General features: G+C 37.8%; 1 protein-coding gene across 1 annotated transcript; it reads right to left on the bottom strand.

The window, feature by feature from the left end:
• Positions 1–11389: 11389 nt before the first annotated feature.
• LOC148912690 (uncharacterized) lies at positions 11390–14125 on the bottom strand. Its single transcript, XM_089026810.1, has 4 exons — positions 13442–14125; positions 12577–13066; positions 12209–12477; positions 11390–11572 (listed from the first exon to the last, which is right to left on the bottom strand). Exons 2-4 carry the CDS (start codon positions 12969–12971, stop codon positions 11415–11417), a joined length of 822 nt encoding a protein of 273 aa, XP_088882936.1. The 5' UTR covers positions 12972–13066; positions 13442–14125; the 3' UTR covers positions 11390–11414.
• Between the last annotated feature and the right edge of the window lie 3578 nt (positions 14126–17703).

Here is a 17703-nt window from a genome sequence, read left to right as displayed (position 1 = left end):
GTTGAGTGATAGCAATTATTAGTCGCTAAACAGATACTATTAGTTAGCATTAATGATTTTATTTCACGGTTTAATTGCATCCGCTTTATCAGATGGCAAAACTCTTTTGCTAATTAGATTAAAATTCAAAACTAGAACCTGAATATATTGCAGTTTTTCTGTTGACATAATTTAATTTTCGGTGGTTGGGCTACCTGTGGTGCGCAAAGCGTTCCTCAGTTCCTTTTTTATGTACTGTGCGATTAGCTGTTCCGAAGTTGAAGATAAAAAAAAAAGTCCCAGTCCATGTCGTGCCCAGTATTCTTGTGATGTTCAGCCACAGGCAACCCAAGCTCGCTGCATTTATAAGAGAATGTATGGGGATTTAGAATATGCCGTATTTTATTTGGAAAAACGTGAATAAAAGTGTGTCAACTTACCTGTTGTGTCAATTTGTTTATTTTGAACTCCTGCATGCAGTTTCAGCTAGTTTTGAAGGGTATTTAAAGAAACAAATTCCAACACATAAATAATGACACATATCAAACAATTGTTGTCATTCGCGGGCTTCCTGTGGTGACAAACCACGCTCCCCTCCCCTACACAATTTCCAGTCTTTTTTCGGCCAAAACCAAGATGCTTGACTAGTTAGTGATGATTTCACTCGATTTACTGTAAATTTGAGCAGTTTTGAGCAAGAAATTCGCCTATTTAGTGAAGAAAATTATATTCCAATTTCCTAATATGGTAAGTACATTCCATATATGGTAAAAGAAACAGCTCGAGCGGAACGACAACTTTTCTATGTGGAAAGTTTGATATGATTATTTTTAATTATTTCTGCTTTGCTTGTTGAGGTGATTATGAAAAGCGTCAATGTCGAACTGAACCAGAGGTATAAATACCATTTGACTGTCTCTCGTTTTCTCCCTGGACTCTGAAGATAACTTCCGCTCAGGTGTCGAAACTTCAATAACCCCCAACAACAGTCTTTCTCAAGACTAAACACACTCGGATGATCACATTTCTTAACAAACTTAAACACCTGGGTTCAAACCACTTACTCTTAATAGATTCCATGTTGGAAATATATCCCCTAAAACAGTCCCACAATGCACTGTAATGCCAACTAGACCCAGGTTTTTCCTCCACCTTGGAATGGTTAATAGAAAAGATAGCGCTAGTTCGTTTGAGTCATTCAGTTATTTCTAACGAGAAATGTCATTTGACATCATTACTACCTCTAGCTAAGCATGCAATTATTGGATGACTGAGCAAAATATTGTGATTTTTTAGTGGTGAGTGCGCAATCATTTGTCCCTGCTGAATGCAATAATTTCAAATTAACGAGACCCACAGTGCACTTAGGTCTTGGAATGCACTATTCGGTATGCAGTATTCAACCTTTTTTGAAATAGCTGCTATACAACACAATTATTGTAGTTCTACTCAAACCGTGAAACTCGAGTTTGTCAACCAATGAGATTGCGAATCAAAAGCAATAGAATTCCAGTTCCATGTTTTTAAAGTGTAAAAAAGCTATTCAAGGAGATGAAAAAGAAAGAAAAAGATAAGTATATTTACACAAATAGAGTGCACGCACTAGAGTGATTTTCATATGATCGTGAAAGAATAGGCAAACTAATAGTTAGTAGTAGACTCTAAACCAATGATTTTCTTTTGTTCTTTATCAACTATTACAAACTAAATGGTCTATTTTCTTTCACGGTCATATGAAAATCACTCTAAACCCGTGAAACATATTTAGTACTAATTAGTAGTAATTCATACAGAATCCTTTGTTTTCTATTGTTTGATTATCACTATTTAGTACTAAAAATTAGTATTTGTTTCACGGGTTTAGTGCCAGCACTCTAATGGATAAAATAAAATAAACTCGAGTGTTCACAGTTAGAGTAGAACGACAGTAACAGTGATGTGTAAGGATCGACTTTCATTCAACCTTATTGAATGCTTTTACTTCTTTTCTATTTATGTTATTATTAGTATCCTACCTTGTCTAGAATATAGTAGTGGTTTTCCTCAGACTGTGAAATAATAATTAGTAGACTTAGTCTGATAGAGTACAAACACTATAAGATTGTAGCATAAATACCACTAAATTATGCTAAATCTATTGTTTTCCATTGTTTAATTAGCACTATTTACTACTAAATAGTGTAAACTGTTGCACACTTTTAGTGTTTGTACTCTATAGTTAGTAGATAGGTAGATTGGTTTTATGCCCCGTCCACACGTATCCGGAAATTTTTGTATCCGCATACGAAAATGTTCGCGTCCACACGCAGTGTATTCTAATCGTTTTCGAATCGTTTTCAGTGTCCACGTATCCGGAAATTTCATGATCCGCCCTATTGCACGCTAGTGCCTAGTCCCTTTGAGGGATAGTTTTTTTTATTGAGCATGCGCAAAATCGTGTTACATCATCGTATTCGAAAATTTGCGGATACGACCGTCCACCCGTATCCGTATTCGGAGCGTATTCGAAAATTTCCACTCTGGAGACCGTTTTCGAAAATTTCCGGATACGAATACAAAAATTTCCGGACACGTGTGAACGCAACCCGTATCCGGAAAAAAAATTTCCGGATACGTGTGGACGGGGCATTAATAAACCGGTGAAATACACTTTATCATAATAAGCACTACTTTCATTACACAAACACAAATACACAAGAGACCATTTGTGTCTTTTGTGTAATGATTAGCAACTATTAGTCACTAAATAGTAATATTTCTCACTTTGTTTTTATTTCATGGTTCTACTCCATGTACTCTATTTCCATTGTTTTCTTTTGTGTCTATTTGACTATTATACTCAGAAACTCTTTCACTGTCTGAGAGAAATCACTCTAAACATCAAGGTAAAAAGCCATGCCAATAATTATTTGGTCTTCACCCTAGATCTTTGGAGCATACATTTATTTTTGTTACGCCTGCGTTTTCAGTCAAATTACCGGTCCCGCGCCATAACCAAATGCCAACCACTACATGTATGCTACCATCTCAAATGAAGGGAGGGTGTCAGAATCTTGAGATGGTACAACGCTTCGGGAAAGTACGTTTTTATTGGGAGGGTGGGGGCAGGGGTTTCACTCCCCCTAAGATGGGAGTGTTATTACTAAAAATTTGAATGAACTACATGGAGGCCACTATTTCAAAGGATTCGGACTTTTGTTTTAAAACTTTTTTATTTTGACGAAAGCCAGTTCCTTATTGACTTAATATAGGAGGGCCATGAGTGAAAGGCAAAGGGCTACAAACATTTAAAAAAATTAACAGAATCCCCCAGCCTCCCTCCCCCAATACATTCCCTTGGCAGTATATTAAAGGCCTAGTCGTACAGTGCAACAAGGTAATGAGGGACACCGACCTGTTGACACTTTCATAATGGTAAGTAATATACATAAAAGAAATAGGCCATTTCAAGGATCCGTAATTATTCTTTAGAATTTGACTACAGTCCGCAGTAATGAAAGGAATTTACACATCAACGAACAATTGAAACATGCTTAAAAATTTCACAGGTTGTAGGCAATTTCTAAAGAATATATTACAAGCTGACGAGGCTGAGGTTGAGTAACGGGATCCGTGAAATGGCCTATTGTCATATATAGTGAAAATTAATTTTTATGGTGCTTTTTTTTTCTCGATTAAGTTTCTGAAACACTTTAAACTGACTGAAAGAACGGGGAATCTTATTAGATATCCCCCTATGGCTTTGCAAAACATTAGGAGACCACCCTCTTTTCCCGCTACTACGCTATTCCGACAGTCGTTCCCTCTTCCATGCTTTAACGCAGACTCCACCTGAACAACCTTAGCCACCTAACACTCCAGCTTCCACCATGTGTTACAGGCAAAGCGTGCCCGACTGGGGTGCTGAGGAAAGGAAAAACAGTACACGGTCGTTTTTAATGCAAGAGGACATCATTTACGAGGCCTGGGGCCACGCAGAAAGCTAACCAGGCATCTCCAGCACTATGGCCAAAGGTGGTGCCAGAAAAAGGTCGAATTTCATAAGAGGAATTGGTTGCAGAACTGAGTGCTAAGGGTAAGGTAGTGTTAGTGTTAGGTCGCTTAACGCAAATAGGGCACCTTTTGCAAGGCCGCAGTGTGGATGACGCAGGGAGCTCACCATGCATTGCCACTTTGGCCACTGGTGGTGGCAGGCAATAGGTTGGAACTGCATGCGACAGGGGGGTTAGGGGTAGAGAAGCTAAAACAAAAAACACACAACAAAAAAAACAGGAATAGGCTTCAAGCAATTTATAGTATCATGAACTATGAATGCGATAGTCTAGGTATGTAGGTATGAAACGTCATTGAGATTCTGGTCTATACGTGTACGTTGAACGAATAAGAATCAGGCGCTCAGGAGACTGATTTTACTTGGAAGACTCCAGATTAGGTCAAATGATTTATTTACCTAAGGTTCTAACCTTGTGTATCCTTTAATCGCCTAATAAAGTCTATGTCATAAGCAAGAGAAAATTTTACCTTCTAGTATTTGATCAATAATTATAAGAATCAAACTTTCCCTCTGCTTTATCAAGGGCTTGGGACCTTCTAGCGGGATGGCTAGGCAGCATTAAAAGTTTGTCAAGAATCAAGAAAGCATAACATGATGTAAAATGCCAATGCGTTTGGCTTTTCCATAACTGCAACTGAAGTTTATTTATTTATTGTTTATCCTTTTATGTGTGTATTGTGTAGCTTTGGGTTGCACAGTCGTGGTTAATCTGGTTGCTGTGAATGTTGATCTGTGGAAGATTAAGATGTGGGTGGTTTTGGCAAAATAAGTGGACCTTTAGCCTTGCCAGCTGTATTCGCAGATAAAACTTAAACATGTAGAGGGTTTTGAGGAGCTGAGGGTCAGACCTGTTTGGGTGGCGGCAATGGCTGGGAAGTGTTTGATAGTAGAGGAAGGAGGACGTACGAGGAGCCTACTTAGCAAGCAGTTGGTGTAATGTATTCATAAAAATACAATGAATTACATCTAATACAATGGGTAGAATGACAATTGAATACAATAGATTTTCTGAACACATTATATCAACTAAGTGCTTGGTAGGTCCTCCCAAGGAGGCTTATGTACATGCCCTGGAGGAGAACGTCTTTGTCTCGATTTTTGGAGCATTGGTTTAATACAGCTAAAATAGACAAGAGCGTTGAGCTGTTTGGGTGGCGGCAATGTCTGGGAAGTGCTTGATGATGAAGGAAGCGGGGAGTCCCATGCCTAGAGAAAAACGTCTTTGTCTCGATTTTTAGAGTGGTTGGTATAGAAAGCAAAACAAAGTTCAAGAACTTACCATTGTGACAATGAAGCATTGCTTATCTCCACAAGTTGAATCAGTGTTGCGCATCACAGGAGCATTGCCAATAACCGCATCACTAATTTTCTTGTATTTACGCAATATCATATTCCATCTTCAGGTTGAAAGGCCTTCTTTGTGACTTCGGTCGGATACAGGTCAACAACTTGATTATCAATGCTTCTCTGTACTGATAAATGTGTGGACAATTCGTTTGCCTTCCCTCCAATGTTCTTCCCATTCAGACATCAAAATTGAGACATACACTTTGTTACTGGGGTGCTGCTTCAAGGTGTTTATCCCATACGAAATTGAGACATGTTTAAACATGTATTAACGTATTTTTGACATGTTTTATTGAGTGCAACAAAATGACATGTTTTTCATGTGTTTATTAAACATGTTTAAATCATGTTGGTCTATTGCATAATTGTAATATCGCATGTCAACACATTTTTTAGTATTTCATTTTTATAAGCTGGAATCTGAAATCAAAAAATAATTTTGTTATAAAAGATAGGCTCTGTCATTAAATATGTCAACAAATATGTAAATTGATCATTATTATACATCTTAGAGGTGGCATCTCCTGAAACATTAAAAAATATTGCGCATTGTAAAAGCATGGGATATTAAAATAATTTAAACTTAGTTTCAGTCCTTTCCTATTCTGTTTGGCGAGTGGCAAGCATAAGCATTATGATCGAAATTAATATACATCAGTACATCCAATATCTGAGATATAAGGACAACCTCAACGGCTTCTGAGCAAGGTTTAACCAGACAAATTTCTGGATGGTATACTCTAACAGGAAGATCTGATTCCTCTTGGTTAAAATTCATTACTGAATGGGTTTCATCTAGCCTTTGCAGCTTCAAAACAACAGCCCAATGAAATGGCTTGTGAAAATTGCAGTTGCTTATGCATGAACTATCACAAATTGGAACATTCTGTAAATAAAACAAGCCTATATCGCTTCGAAAGCGATGATGTTTCGGCCCGTTATCTATTTATTGTGTGGCATTGCTGAATAAAGAATTTTGGTCTTGTTGTGGTAATGATTGGGTCTCCTGTATTTTGAATGGCAGACAAGAGCGATTTCGCGGTACGCTTTGCAGTCTTACGCAAATTTCGATGGAAACATTTGTTATAAAATTCTCTTGGACGAAACACATCGTAATTAAGTTTTTTGAAGATTTTAGTGGTTGTTGTTTTGAAACGTCGTAGTGTTTTGGGGAAATCAGGGAACGTACATACACATAACGTCTCGCCGAACAAATGAGAGATCCGATAATAGATATAAACAATGATCGAGTATCGCAGAGAGCAGAGTACAAAGTGCAAAATATTTTGGCACACGAGCATTACTGTACGCACTATGTTGAATGTAGGATACTTTTTAAACCTTTATTCTGCTCTTTGAAATTTATGGTAAATGTATTTAGCTCTTATATCGTAGCTTGAAGAAAATGCGAAAGTCTCAAATCGAACCAAAAGATACAAGACTTGTCTTTGACCAGTGCGCCGTCACTTTTCAATAACTTACCTACTTGGCGACTTGGACCTAGATACTGACTTAGGAATAAAATACGCATTGTCGTAGGGCAAGAGAATATGAAGTAAGAGAACATATCCCTGTGACCCATGAAAGTTTCTTGAAAATCTATTTTTAGCTCCGCGCGCTAGTCTGAGCTATTTTAGCATGCGAATCTTGATTGGTCAGAGTCGAAGTGGTGTCATGGGTACACAAGAGAACTTTATTCAATTTGACGAGAAAATGTGTTTAGAGGAATTCCTTGAGAACTTCTGAAAGGTATTTGAAGGAACCATTATAACAGCATATGTAAAAAATACTCAGCTGAGACATCATTCAAGCTTGTTTTTAAATCAAAACAATGGTCGCTCAATTGAGACTCGATCATTTTGGAGTTGATTGCAGTTATAGATGAGACTTTCCACAATTTTCCACCTTAACTGAAATAGAGTTAATATTGCTGCATCCAAAGAACACGTACTTCTGACCTGAACTTCAGTGTTTTCAAAATGGACAAGTTATCTAATGGACATCTAAAATGAAGGTAGATTGGACTAGTTTACGAAAGAGCCGGATTTTCGATGAACAAACTTGTTGAATTCACTGAGTCAAGAGTTTAAAAAACTTTAAACTTGAGAGAAAATTTAGCATTTACTGTTGGAATCAGTTGTTTACCAGTAAAAAGAAGAGGTTTTAAGATAGCTGAAAACATTCAAGCTGCTCGGAATAGAAGAATTAAACATAAAGGCACAAATACGCCGAACTGAGAGCATCTGGCAGAAAAAATCGCAAGTAAAATGTCCCTCAATCAGATAAAAATAATCTCTTTTTTATTAGTTTGAATCCTCAAATACTAAGTTTGATTCACTTTTTGTACTTCGGCGATATTGTGATTGTATTTCTATTGTCTGTTTGGGACTTTAGAAGTTGAAAAGTTATGAAAAACAATCATTGAGGCGGAGCGAAAATTCATGGTGCAAAATTTGAAAGAAAGTTCTAGTTTTATAATAGTCAAACTTTTTCATTAATTCGCCTTTTCTCAATGGGCAATGTCTTTTGCATAAACTGACACACCGTATTTTGGCAAGCTAAACATATTTAACGATTGTGAAAAATCACTTCAGTGCCTCTTGTAGTTTTTTCCTCTGTGAAAACAGAAAATTTTCTTCGGCACATTTCGGTGCAAATAGTTTTTCTGATTCGTGTGTGAAACAAAATACTGGTCTTGTTCATCGTCTTCTTAATTACTTTAACTTAAACTTTATTTACTATAGAAAACACTACGGTAAATGCTTTTTTGGCTGTATGCACTGTAGGTTTTTCGCTATTTTCATCGTATTTTTTATTGCGGTTTCCTTCCCCATGGCGTCTTCGCTGTTTTTAGCGCTTGTTCGTATGTGACTGAAAACCATCCTGATTTGATCTTTTTCGATGCTCTTTTACATCACTTGTTAAGTTAATGTTTAATTCGTCCATGAAGAACACATGATACTTTAATCATTTCAACTTTTTACTAATTTTGAAGGCATTCTTCTCGTCGGGAACTAAACATTTTTCGCTCGCATGGAAGTCACTACAACTCTGAGCAGCAATAATAAGGGATCGCATGTTAAAAATAGCTCAGGCTTGCGCGCGCAGCTAAAAATAGATTTTCAAGAAACTTTCATGGTTACAGACCTATGTATGGGAGATGTGCTCTCTTACTTAATATTCTCTTGCGTAGGGTTAATCAATAATATATTTTTTTCCAAAAAATGGCGTCATGCGAAAGGGCATAATATAGTCTACACAACTACCTCAGAGAAGATTCACCGCAACTCTCCGAAATACTCTCCGCATGGTGAAATATTTTACATTTTCCCATTGCTTATGATGGAAACGGCATATGATTGGATTAGGTCCAAACCTCTGACAGCTAAATGACACGCACGGAGACTATTATGGGCCGGCAAACCGAATGTAGTGACTGTTTCGGCCTGAGGGCCGAAACAAAAATGCAACTTGGCCATAGCTATTGTGGCCATGGATGTTATTGTAGCACACTGTATAGATATTACGTTTAAGAATACGCTTATAACTTATGCTGTGGAAAGCTTTTCCATTTACTTCACAGCGAGAAAATGTCTTGCATTTCCCTAAATTTCCTTGAAGAGCAACCAAGATTGCATTGTCTTCAAATGGATTTTGCCCAAGTTCATGTAGTATTTAAAAAGCGAACAGCAGTGTTTTATCAAGTTCAAATGGCTTAAGAAACTCATCAATTTTCAATGACCATTTTGTCCAATATCGATGAAACTATGAAACCGAAAAATGTAATTAGTTAATTGATAAAAAACAATAGAAAAGTTTTAGATTGTTTCCATTTGGGAATATTGTATAACAGTAGATAAAGAAAATTAGAAATTCAAATGTATAGAACTTGCTTCAGTTACTTTATTCGCATGTAGCGCCGTACGGGTGAAGTGTTGTGTCGCTTTTCATAGTCTTTGGTATTTAAAAAAATGGCAGCGAATCGGAGTTTTAGAGTGCCGATAACAGAAGAAGAAGAAAAGAAAGCACTAGATAATTCGACTCCAAAGTCAACTCGCTATGCCACAAAATGGGTTTTCAAGAAATTTTCTGAATGGCAAACTCAAAGAAGTAACAAGGACCCAGCCAACGAGAGGTGCTCTTTCACGTTTGATTTGGAGAAAGTTCAGTCCTTGGATACTAACATTTGCAATATGAGTCCAGAGTCAGTTGTGGTTGGCGAAATTTGTACAAGAATTGAACAAGGCCAATGGCCAACGATACCCACCTAGGAACTTGTACTTGATTGTAACTGGCCTTCAACGGCATTTAAAGGAAAGTGGCAACCCTGTTTCGTTACTTGGACAAAACGAAGGAAGGTTGGTAATACGATATATTGTATAAAACCACTGTTTTACTGTATTAAGTGTGTTTTTGTTCTTTGTTCTTTTCTTTGCAAATAAAAGCAAAAAGGAAGAGAGAAACGATATTTCAGGAGAAGAATAGCTGCATTTGTGGAATAAAGGCCTCTTGGGTTGCCATACAGCTAAGTCTTTGTTTCGAACAATTTATTTCTATAATGGCAAACTGTTCGGCCTAAGGGCAAAAGAGCATAGATCACTTAGATATTCAAATTTTCGAGTAGAACACAATTGTCTAATGTGTGATGAAAGTGTTTCGAAGACGTACCATGGAGGGTTAAAAGATTTAAAATATATGCCTGGGGTAGTGAAACATGTTTGCTGTGAAGGGAAAGAAGTAAACCATTTTCCTTGTCTTGTAAATTGCTATGCTAAGTACTTAGAAAACATCAAACACCTAAGTGATGAAATAGAGGCATTTTATTTTAAGCCCAATCCAAATTTAGAAGAATTTAGCTTTTGCCGAGCGCCTGTCGGAGTTAATACCCTGAACAAAGTCTTGCCAGAATTATGTGCAGAAGCTGGTTTAAGTCGCAAAACATCGCACTGTCTTAGGATAACATGCGCAACTAGATTGTTCCAGAGTCATACGGAGAAGTTAATCCGTGAGCGAACTGGTCATCACTCAAATGCGTTACTAGGCTACGAAAAAGCAAACAAAGAGCAGGAATTAAAAGCAAGCGCAGGAGTAGGACCACCTAACTTAAGTACAACTGATAACGAGTGTTCAAATAATGATGATATGTTACAGGATCTTTTTGACCTTGACTTGGTAGATTTTGACATACCAGATGATATTCTGATGAATGTGCCAGAAACTAGCTCTGATACTTCGGCTTTGTGCACGTGTGCAACAGGTTCAGTGTTTAATAACTGCACATTCAACTTTGGAAAGTAGTTAAGGAATTTAGTACAAATTCTTACGATGTGATAACGGAGTTAATTAGACCTTTTATGTATAAGACATTTGTCTCATGTCTGGTTTTGACCCACTTAAGTCATCTATTGTTATGCATACACGCGCCGCAGTAGAACGATTTTACTGAATCCCCTGAACATTCATGCACAGAAAGTGAAAAGACAAACAAGCACGAAAGAAAACTATGGAATTAGTGTCTTCTGAAGGTTTATTTTCCCAAGCGACGAAAAATACCAGTAATAAAAAATATCATGGTTTTCTTGTGCACTTTCACGATTTTGTTGTTTAGCTGTTCGTAGTTATTGCATTCTAATACATGTCATGATCAATTGCATTATGCTAAAGTTTCTCAGTTTAAAGTTCCAAGGGATCAAGGCAGCTCCCGTTGGCGGATAAACGCTCCAGTTAGCAAATTATATCATGGATAATAAAATTATCATCGATGATAGTGTGCACGCACTAAACCCGTGAACAATAAATAGTGCTAATTAGTACTAATTCATACCGAATATTTTGTTTTCTTTTGTTTAATCATAGTTTTATATTGTTTAAAGTTAGTATTTGTTTCACGGGTTTAGTGCGTGAACTCTAATGTTAGAAATAAATAGTGAGGAAAATATGAACCCTTAAAATGACATTACGCCAGGCAAACAAAGAGAACAGAAAAACTTTATTGTGAACAATAACACGTCAATATATAGTATCATCCAACTCGCTAATCAGAGTCAGAGATCGACAACCCTTGCCACTTTGAAACGGCTTTTTCATGTGCCTTGGTTACAGCCTCCGTCATTGTAGGCATCATTGCCATAAGCTCATCTAGTTGATCTTTCTTCTTTTTCTTCTTTTCCTTCTTCTCTGTTCCCTTTCCAGCTGTAAGAATAGGGACAAGAATACACCACATTTAAATGAATAACACCGCGTGCGATGAATGCGGGTTGAGTCGTTGTATTGGGGCTACAAATTAAATATTGGATATGCTCGTAAAAAGCTTCAAAACTCTACTCAGGAAATCTACTCAGCATATAGAAAATGACTTCGGGAGAATGTTAACCCATAGGAAATACCATCATACAAATTACAAAATGGCTGTTAAATTGTGCGTTTGATGATGAGTCAGTTATAGCGCCTTAACTAATTTTAAAGTGCAAAAAAGGGATATCGATAGGAGTCTTACTTCGATACCCTAAAAGATACCAGGAAACGCCGAAAAACTCCAGTTTGTACACCCGAAAAGATACCCGACGAGTGTTACGTGCCAACTAGCCAACTAACCCCGAAGTTTCAACTTGTCAACTATGGTATGGATCCAAAATTTATAATTCAGCCTTAAATCCTTTCACTCAGCCTTAGATGGTATAGGCAAGAATATATGAAAAATAACTTTAGGTCTGACCCACAACCCCAACCCGAAAATTACTCAAAAGAGCCGTACTCGTGCTTATTCTGAAGCCTTACGTAAGAACATAATATCGATGACGGCAATGAAACTGATGGATAGCATCTCACCTTTTTCCTCCTCTGCAATCAATTCATCCTCTTCAAATTCACTAAGAAATCTTGAACGTTCCGTTTTGTTTGTGGTCTCCGTGTACTTTCTGGCATCAGAGGCTTTACTTTTTTCATCTTCCCCAACAAGATAAAGGCCGTCCCTTCCATAGTCTGCTTTTCTTTTCGAGGTACACTTTGCATCGTTTTTGATGTCCATCGGCGAAGATTCTTCACTACAACTACTCTCGTATACATCCTCCGGGTCTTTTACTGATGGTTTGTCGTTGCTAAAAAATTAAGGAAAAACCAAGTTCATTAGCTACATTAATACTAAAAGTAATAAGGATTTATAGTCAGAATGATCAATTGGTATATCAAGAAATTACCCCGAGACTTGCCATTCTTTTATTTTTCTTCCTATTCGCCTAAGTGCCGTCTGTTTAGTTGGCCCTGTTCCCTTGCCAATGGATGTATAGTAGGCCTTTTCGACAGGACCGAGCTGGTCGGCCATAAGCTCAACGTAACTAAGTACTCGTTTGGGAAGACATCCAACTTTGCTCACTGCTTCCCTTACCAGCTGTAGCTCGAGGTTTCTGTTTTTGGATTTTATTTCAGATTTGCTAGACTTGCCTTTATCGCGGTCTGCTTTTCGCTTTTGCCTGGTCTTTGGCGTAAGGAAAATCCTTTCCAGCCTTTCCAACTCTTTGTCTCCTTGGTCTTCTGGATTCACTACAGGCTCTCCCGCAAAAGCAGCTTCGAGAAATATGTTTCTTCCCTCCATGGAGCCAAGAAACTTCAACCACACACATGCAGAACTCCAGGCGGTATTTATACAGAATTAAGTGTGAACATACCTTTGAGCCTCTCAGACTTACACTTGAAAAAAAATGTGTAGTTTCTTTCATATATTGCACAAAACAGAGAAATGCAAAGACAAATCTGCTCAATTATATCCTAAAAGCTGTGTAAACAATTACACCCCCTATTATGGTGTCATTACAAAATATGAACCTCCTTTGACAAAGTCTTACCTGCGTCAGCATCAGATCTTTTTCGCACTATTTCGTCCCTTTTTGTGTCATGCATTAAAGCGAGCTTCATGCACGAGGTGACAACTTGTTCAAAAACTACATTATAACCTTTGAACAATATGTGCTAATTATTTTTTGCCAAGGTTGGATATCCGAAGCCGAGAAATTACTCGATTGTAGATTCACGCTATTGTCATCAAGCACGATACAATGCTCTTACCTATGCATTTTTGGCACACACGATAGCAGAATTGCATATAATCTCGTGAATACTACGCTGTATCTTCTGAAAAGCTAATTCTCAACAACCGCTCTAAACAAGATGCCGCCTCCGGTTTTGCCAACGTTCTTCATTCTGGCTTACTTTGTTCTCCTCCAATTTTTGAAGCTTCGAGATGCCGGGAATGACTTCCCAGCTTTCCCGTTTCATCTTTTCAGTCAAATCTTCTTCGTCTTGATATGTATTATTCGCGTTTTGGACATGTGTAAAACAAATGATGTCATTGATCGACTTGGCCTTACAGGAATCGCAGAACCTAATGGAGGCTGTGACTATTACCATTACATTGCTAGCTTTCCCATTAAATTCTGGTATCTAACTGGCGAGACACTTCAGACATTTGGTGAGGTCGTTGTGGACATGCGAATGTCAATAATATTGCACGACAGGACATACCGTCGCAACAGAGTCCGTCGCAGGATACGAGTTCAAAGATTGAATATTACAAACAGACTCCTCCTAGTGTTTATTTGGCTGAGAAGATATCTTAGAATGCAAACCCTGGCCATGATGTTTAAAGTGGACATTACATATGTAAGCAAAACAATACAAGAAATAGTTTCTCTTCTACTTGAGAAATATTCGCGACAAGTCGTTTGGTCAACTTTAGCAGAGTGGAGAGGTTGGCTGGGGCACTGGAAAAAATTTCCGTCCTGTGTTGGGATAATTGATGCAACGACTCATCCAATATGGCGACCATCTCAACGACAGGCAATGTTTCAACCTCGTCCCCAGGGCCCTCTCGGCCGACTCCAAAACAAAATGGCGGTCGTCGGGGAGAAGACCCTGGTGTTGGCTGGTATATCACGCGTTTTGATTGGCTCCTTACAAAAATTCTTACAAGCCCTCTGATTGGTTGAAATTTTATATTACAAGATGGCGGAAAACTTATCTATCTATAGTTTTGTTCCTGAATCATTCAAAAAAGTCGCGTTGATTATTATTTAAAAAGAAAGAGAACTGACCTAACAGCTTCTAATGACAACCTAAATCCATACAAGGTTAGAATAATTGGTAGGACTTAGTTCGATGTTAAAAACCGCCATGAAACAAAGGAGGTTCGAAAGCTGGAAGTATAAAAATTTTATATCATTATGATTAAGCTTACAGTAGAGGGTGCAAAAATGAAACCAAAAACGGTCATAACAAACTTAATTGCGCCAGATTGGTCTGCAAACGGAATAAAAGGAAGATAGATTTGATCATGATTAAGCATGTTTTCAAAAACTTCAATAAAAGCACTTATAATAACTATTGTTTCAGTTGTTTGCTGTCTTTATTCTACAAATATGAGGGGAAGGAGGAATATAATGTAAACTGGCACTACTGACAGAAGTAAAAACCATTAACTTCAATATATTTTGAAAAAAAAGCATATAACATAATTGTGACTTAAAATTCCTTAATCTAAACTTATTCCCATTTGGTGTAAATTCAAAAGACAAACAAAAGACATCATGCTATTCCAAAAGATGAAATTCCATGTCCTTAAAGTCATTTTGGTATTCAAGGCTAATTTAATAGATCTTCAAATGACATAGATATCAAAATCAAATTAATAGTCACAGAGTTGAAATAGTCACCATCAGTGACATTCTAGTCATTATCACCACAGAACTGTCCACACACTTGAGATATAACTTCCACGACTACTTGTGCAGGCAAAAACTGTACAAAACATTCAATCAGAACATGACTATGCATCAGTTCCAGTTGAAGTGCTTGAAGATCTAGAAGATTCTATAAACAGTGAAGAAAAAGATCAATTACGGCTGTGGACAGAGTCAGGTAGCTAATTATGTCATAATACACAGTTTCCCTTTTGTTTCCTAATTCGAAAATATAATAAAAATCAGATTATACAGTAACTAACACTTTAGGTAATCCTCATCATACAGATATTATGGATTGAACTTGTTGGAGTTGGCCGTTTTCTTGATGCAGCTAGTGGACACATGTGCAGAGGGAGATGGGGACAGAAACAACATCAACAAGAAAAGACTTCTCCTGTATTTCAAACGCTTTAATTCATTTTCTAAATATGCTTTAGAAATGTTTGTGAGCATTGCACAGGTGAAAGCAATAGAGTCGTTTTCATATGACCGTGCATAGGAAATAGACCATTTAGTGCGTAGCAGTGTGTAATAGTTGGTAATAGACACAAGGAGACTAGAGTAGTCTAATTTTATTCTCAACCACCTTATTGTCAACAGTTTCTTTTGTGTTTTAATTTCGTTAAATTACACTTTATTACACGTTATTTCAACGAATTTACAAGGGAGAATTTTATATTAATCATGTAGCTATAATAAGTAAAATGAACGACAAAGACAAGAAATCATGTAGCTCCCATTGATTACATTTGTTAATTTACATCTTGTTTATAATCAGCTATTTTCTGACTGTTATGTCATAATGCGCCATGATTTTCGATAATAACGTCGTACATTAGCTGTGCGTACTTGTTGAAATGCAGTTATGATTGCTAGCATAGCATTCTCTCTCAAAAAGCCAGGATTATAACGAGCGATGGCCTTGCCCTGTGCAAAGATCATTTCCATTGGATTTAGATCATAAGCATACGCAGGAAGCTTCACCAATGTAATGTTTTTCCTTGCTAGAATACGACATAAAGCAGCTTCATTGTGTATACTTGCATTATCTGCGACTAAATAGGTATTTCGTGGCAAAAGTGGCAAAATTTGCTTCTCAATTACCTCGTTTAGTAGCAAAGTATTAAAGGCTCCCACAACTGGGACGGCTAGAATGACTCCCTCATTAAATCCACAAGTTCCTAACGTAGATAACTTGACGTGGGTTCCTCCTTTCAGTCTAAACGATGGACATGCCAATCCAGAGTCAGTTCGTCCAAATTCTCGCTCGTCAGTTTCCATATCGAAATGGGTTTCATCGAAAAAGTATACACGGCTGGGATCAACGGCTCTTCTCCACTGGATGAATAACTGGCGACAGCGCTGATTGTGTGGTGACATTCGTTCTCTAGCCACATAAACACATTTTTTACGAGTTATTCGTAGCTCTCTAAAAAGCCTGACAATAGAAGACAAGGACGGGACTTCGTGGTGTTGAAGCTGAAATTCTTTTGCGAGTAGTTCTCTCACTTCACGTAGGTACGCAGTAGGATAGATTCTAATCACTGCTTCCATATACGCTCTCATCCACCACGTAATTTTTTGAGGAGGCCTACCTTTTGCAAGAGGTGTCATTGAAGCTTTTTGTCTGAAAATCTCAACGTATTTATTAACACAGTTATAGGACACTCGGCAGATTTCGGCGGTCGTTGCTTTGGACTGTGTGGCGAGATACGTAGAAATGACTTGAACTCTCTTTTGCCTTGGGTAAGATTTACCATTACGATAACAACCACCACTTTGGTTCAAAAACCAAGACATTCTATAGCAACTAGAAATTAGCGAAGTAAACAGTATACAAGACCAACAGCGGCTGTTCGACTGGGGAGAGCTTACAAGATAATTTATCTATATCGACACTTCATTTGCAAGCCTTTGTCATTCACAGGATCACAGCGATTGGCCGTTATTTGATTTCAATAAAACTTTGTAACCAGATTTCTATGGTGTGAAGATTAACACATCGACGATTATCATACTCGAATCAACCAACCGGTTTGAGAACGAGTGAGCACGCGACCTTTATTTTTGTTTGGTTCAAAATATTTTCATGCATGCATACACAATACACACAATTTAATTGGAGAGAATATAAGCTTCACCGCTTGTTGTAGCACTGATAACAGTCGTGTCAGTCGGCTGAGAGAAACATGTTGAGCAGGGGAAGAACTTGCCGAAAATGCAGACTCCATGGAGAGGTAGTGCCTTTGAAAGGACATGCAAGAGTTTGTCCATATGGAAGATGTTTTTGTGCACGCCGTAGCACACACGAGGAATTGTTAGCCTTGAGGTCAAAACAGAGAGAAGCGAGGGAGGACAAAGGTCGAATATGGAGAGCAAACCTGGCTTCAACTACACAGAGCTCGATAGGAACGACTTCCACGTGTACGAGCACAAGCTCGACCACAACCACGTCTTCCTTTCCTGATAACACTAATTTCGCTGAAAATTCTATGTTAGCCCTCCAAATGGCCAACTATGAAACCCAAGCAAAAAGGGTAAAGAAAACCATGTCGAAGGCGGAGCAAAGAAAAGGTATTACTGAACGGT

This window comes from Actinia tenebrosa, unplaced genomic scaffold (assembly GCF_029948245.1).
Source record: "Actinia tenebrosa isolate PJP-AT-01 unplaced genomic scaffold, QUT_ActTen_1.0 PGA_scaffold10__47_contigs__length_13832649, whole genome shotgun sequence".
Classification (NCBI taxonomy): Eukaryota; Metazoa; Cnidaria; class Anthozoa; order Actiniaria; family Actiniidae; genus Actinia; species Actinia tenebrosa.
The sequence above is the reverse complement of the archived record's forward strand: the minus strand, read 5'-3'. Positions and strand labels throughout refer to the sequence as shown.

Coding starts and splice junctions, on each gene's coding strand:
- LOC148912690 (XM_089026810.1), bottom strand. CDS start 12,971: ATGGAGGGAAGAAACATATTTCTCGAAGCTGCTTTTGCGGGAGAGCCT. Junction 12,478..12,576: donor AAAGAATGGCAAGTCTCGGG/GTAATTTCTTGA, acceptor TTAATTTTTTAG/CAACGACAAACCATCAGTAA. Junction 11,573..12,208: donor GATTGCAGAGGAGGAAAAAG/GTGAGATGCTAT, acceptor CTATTCTTACAG/CTGGAAAGGGAACAGAGAAG.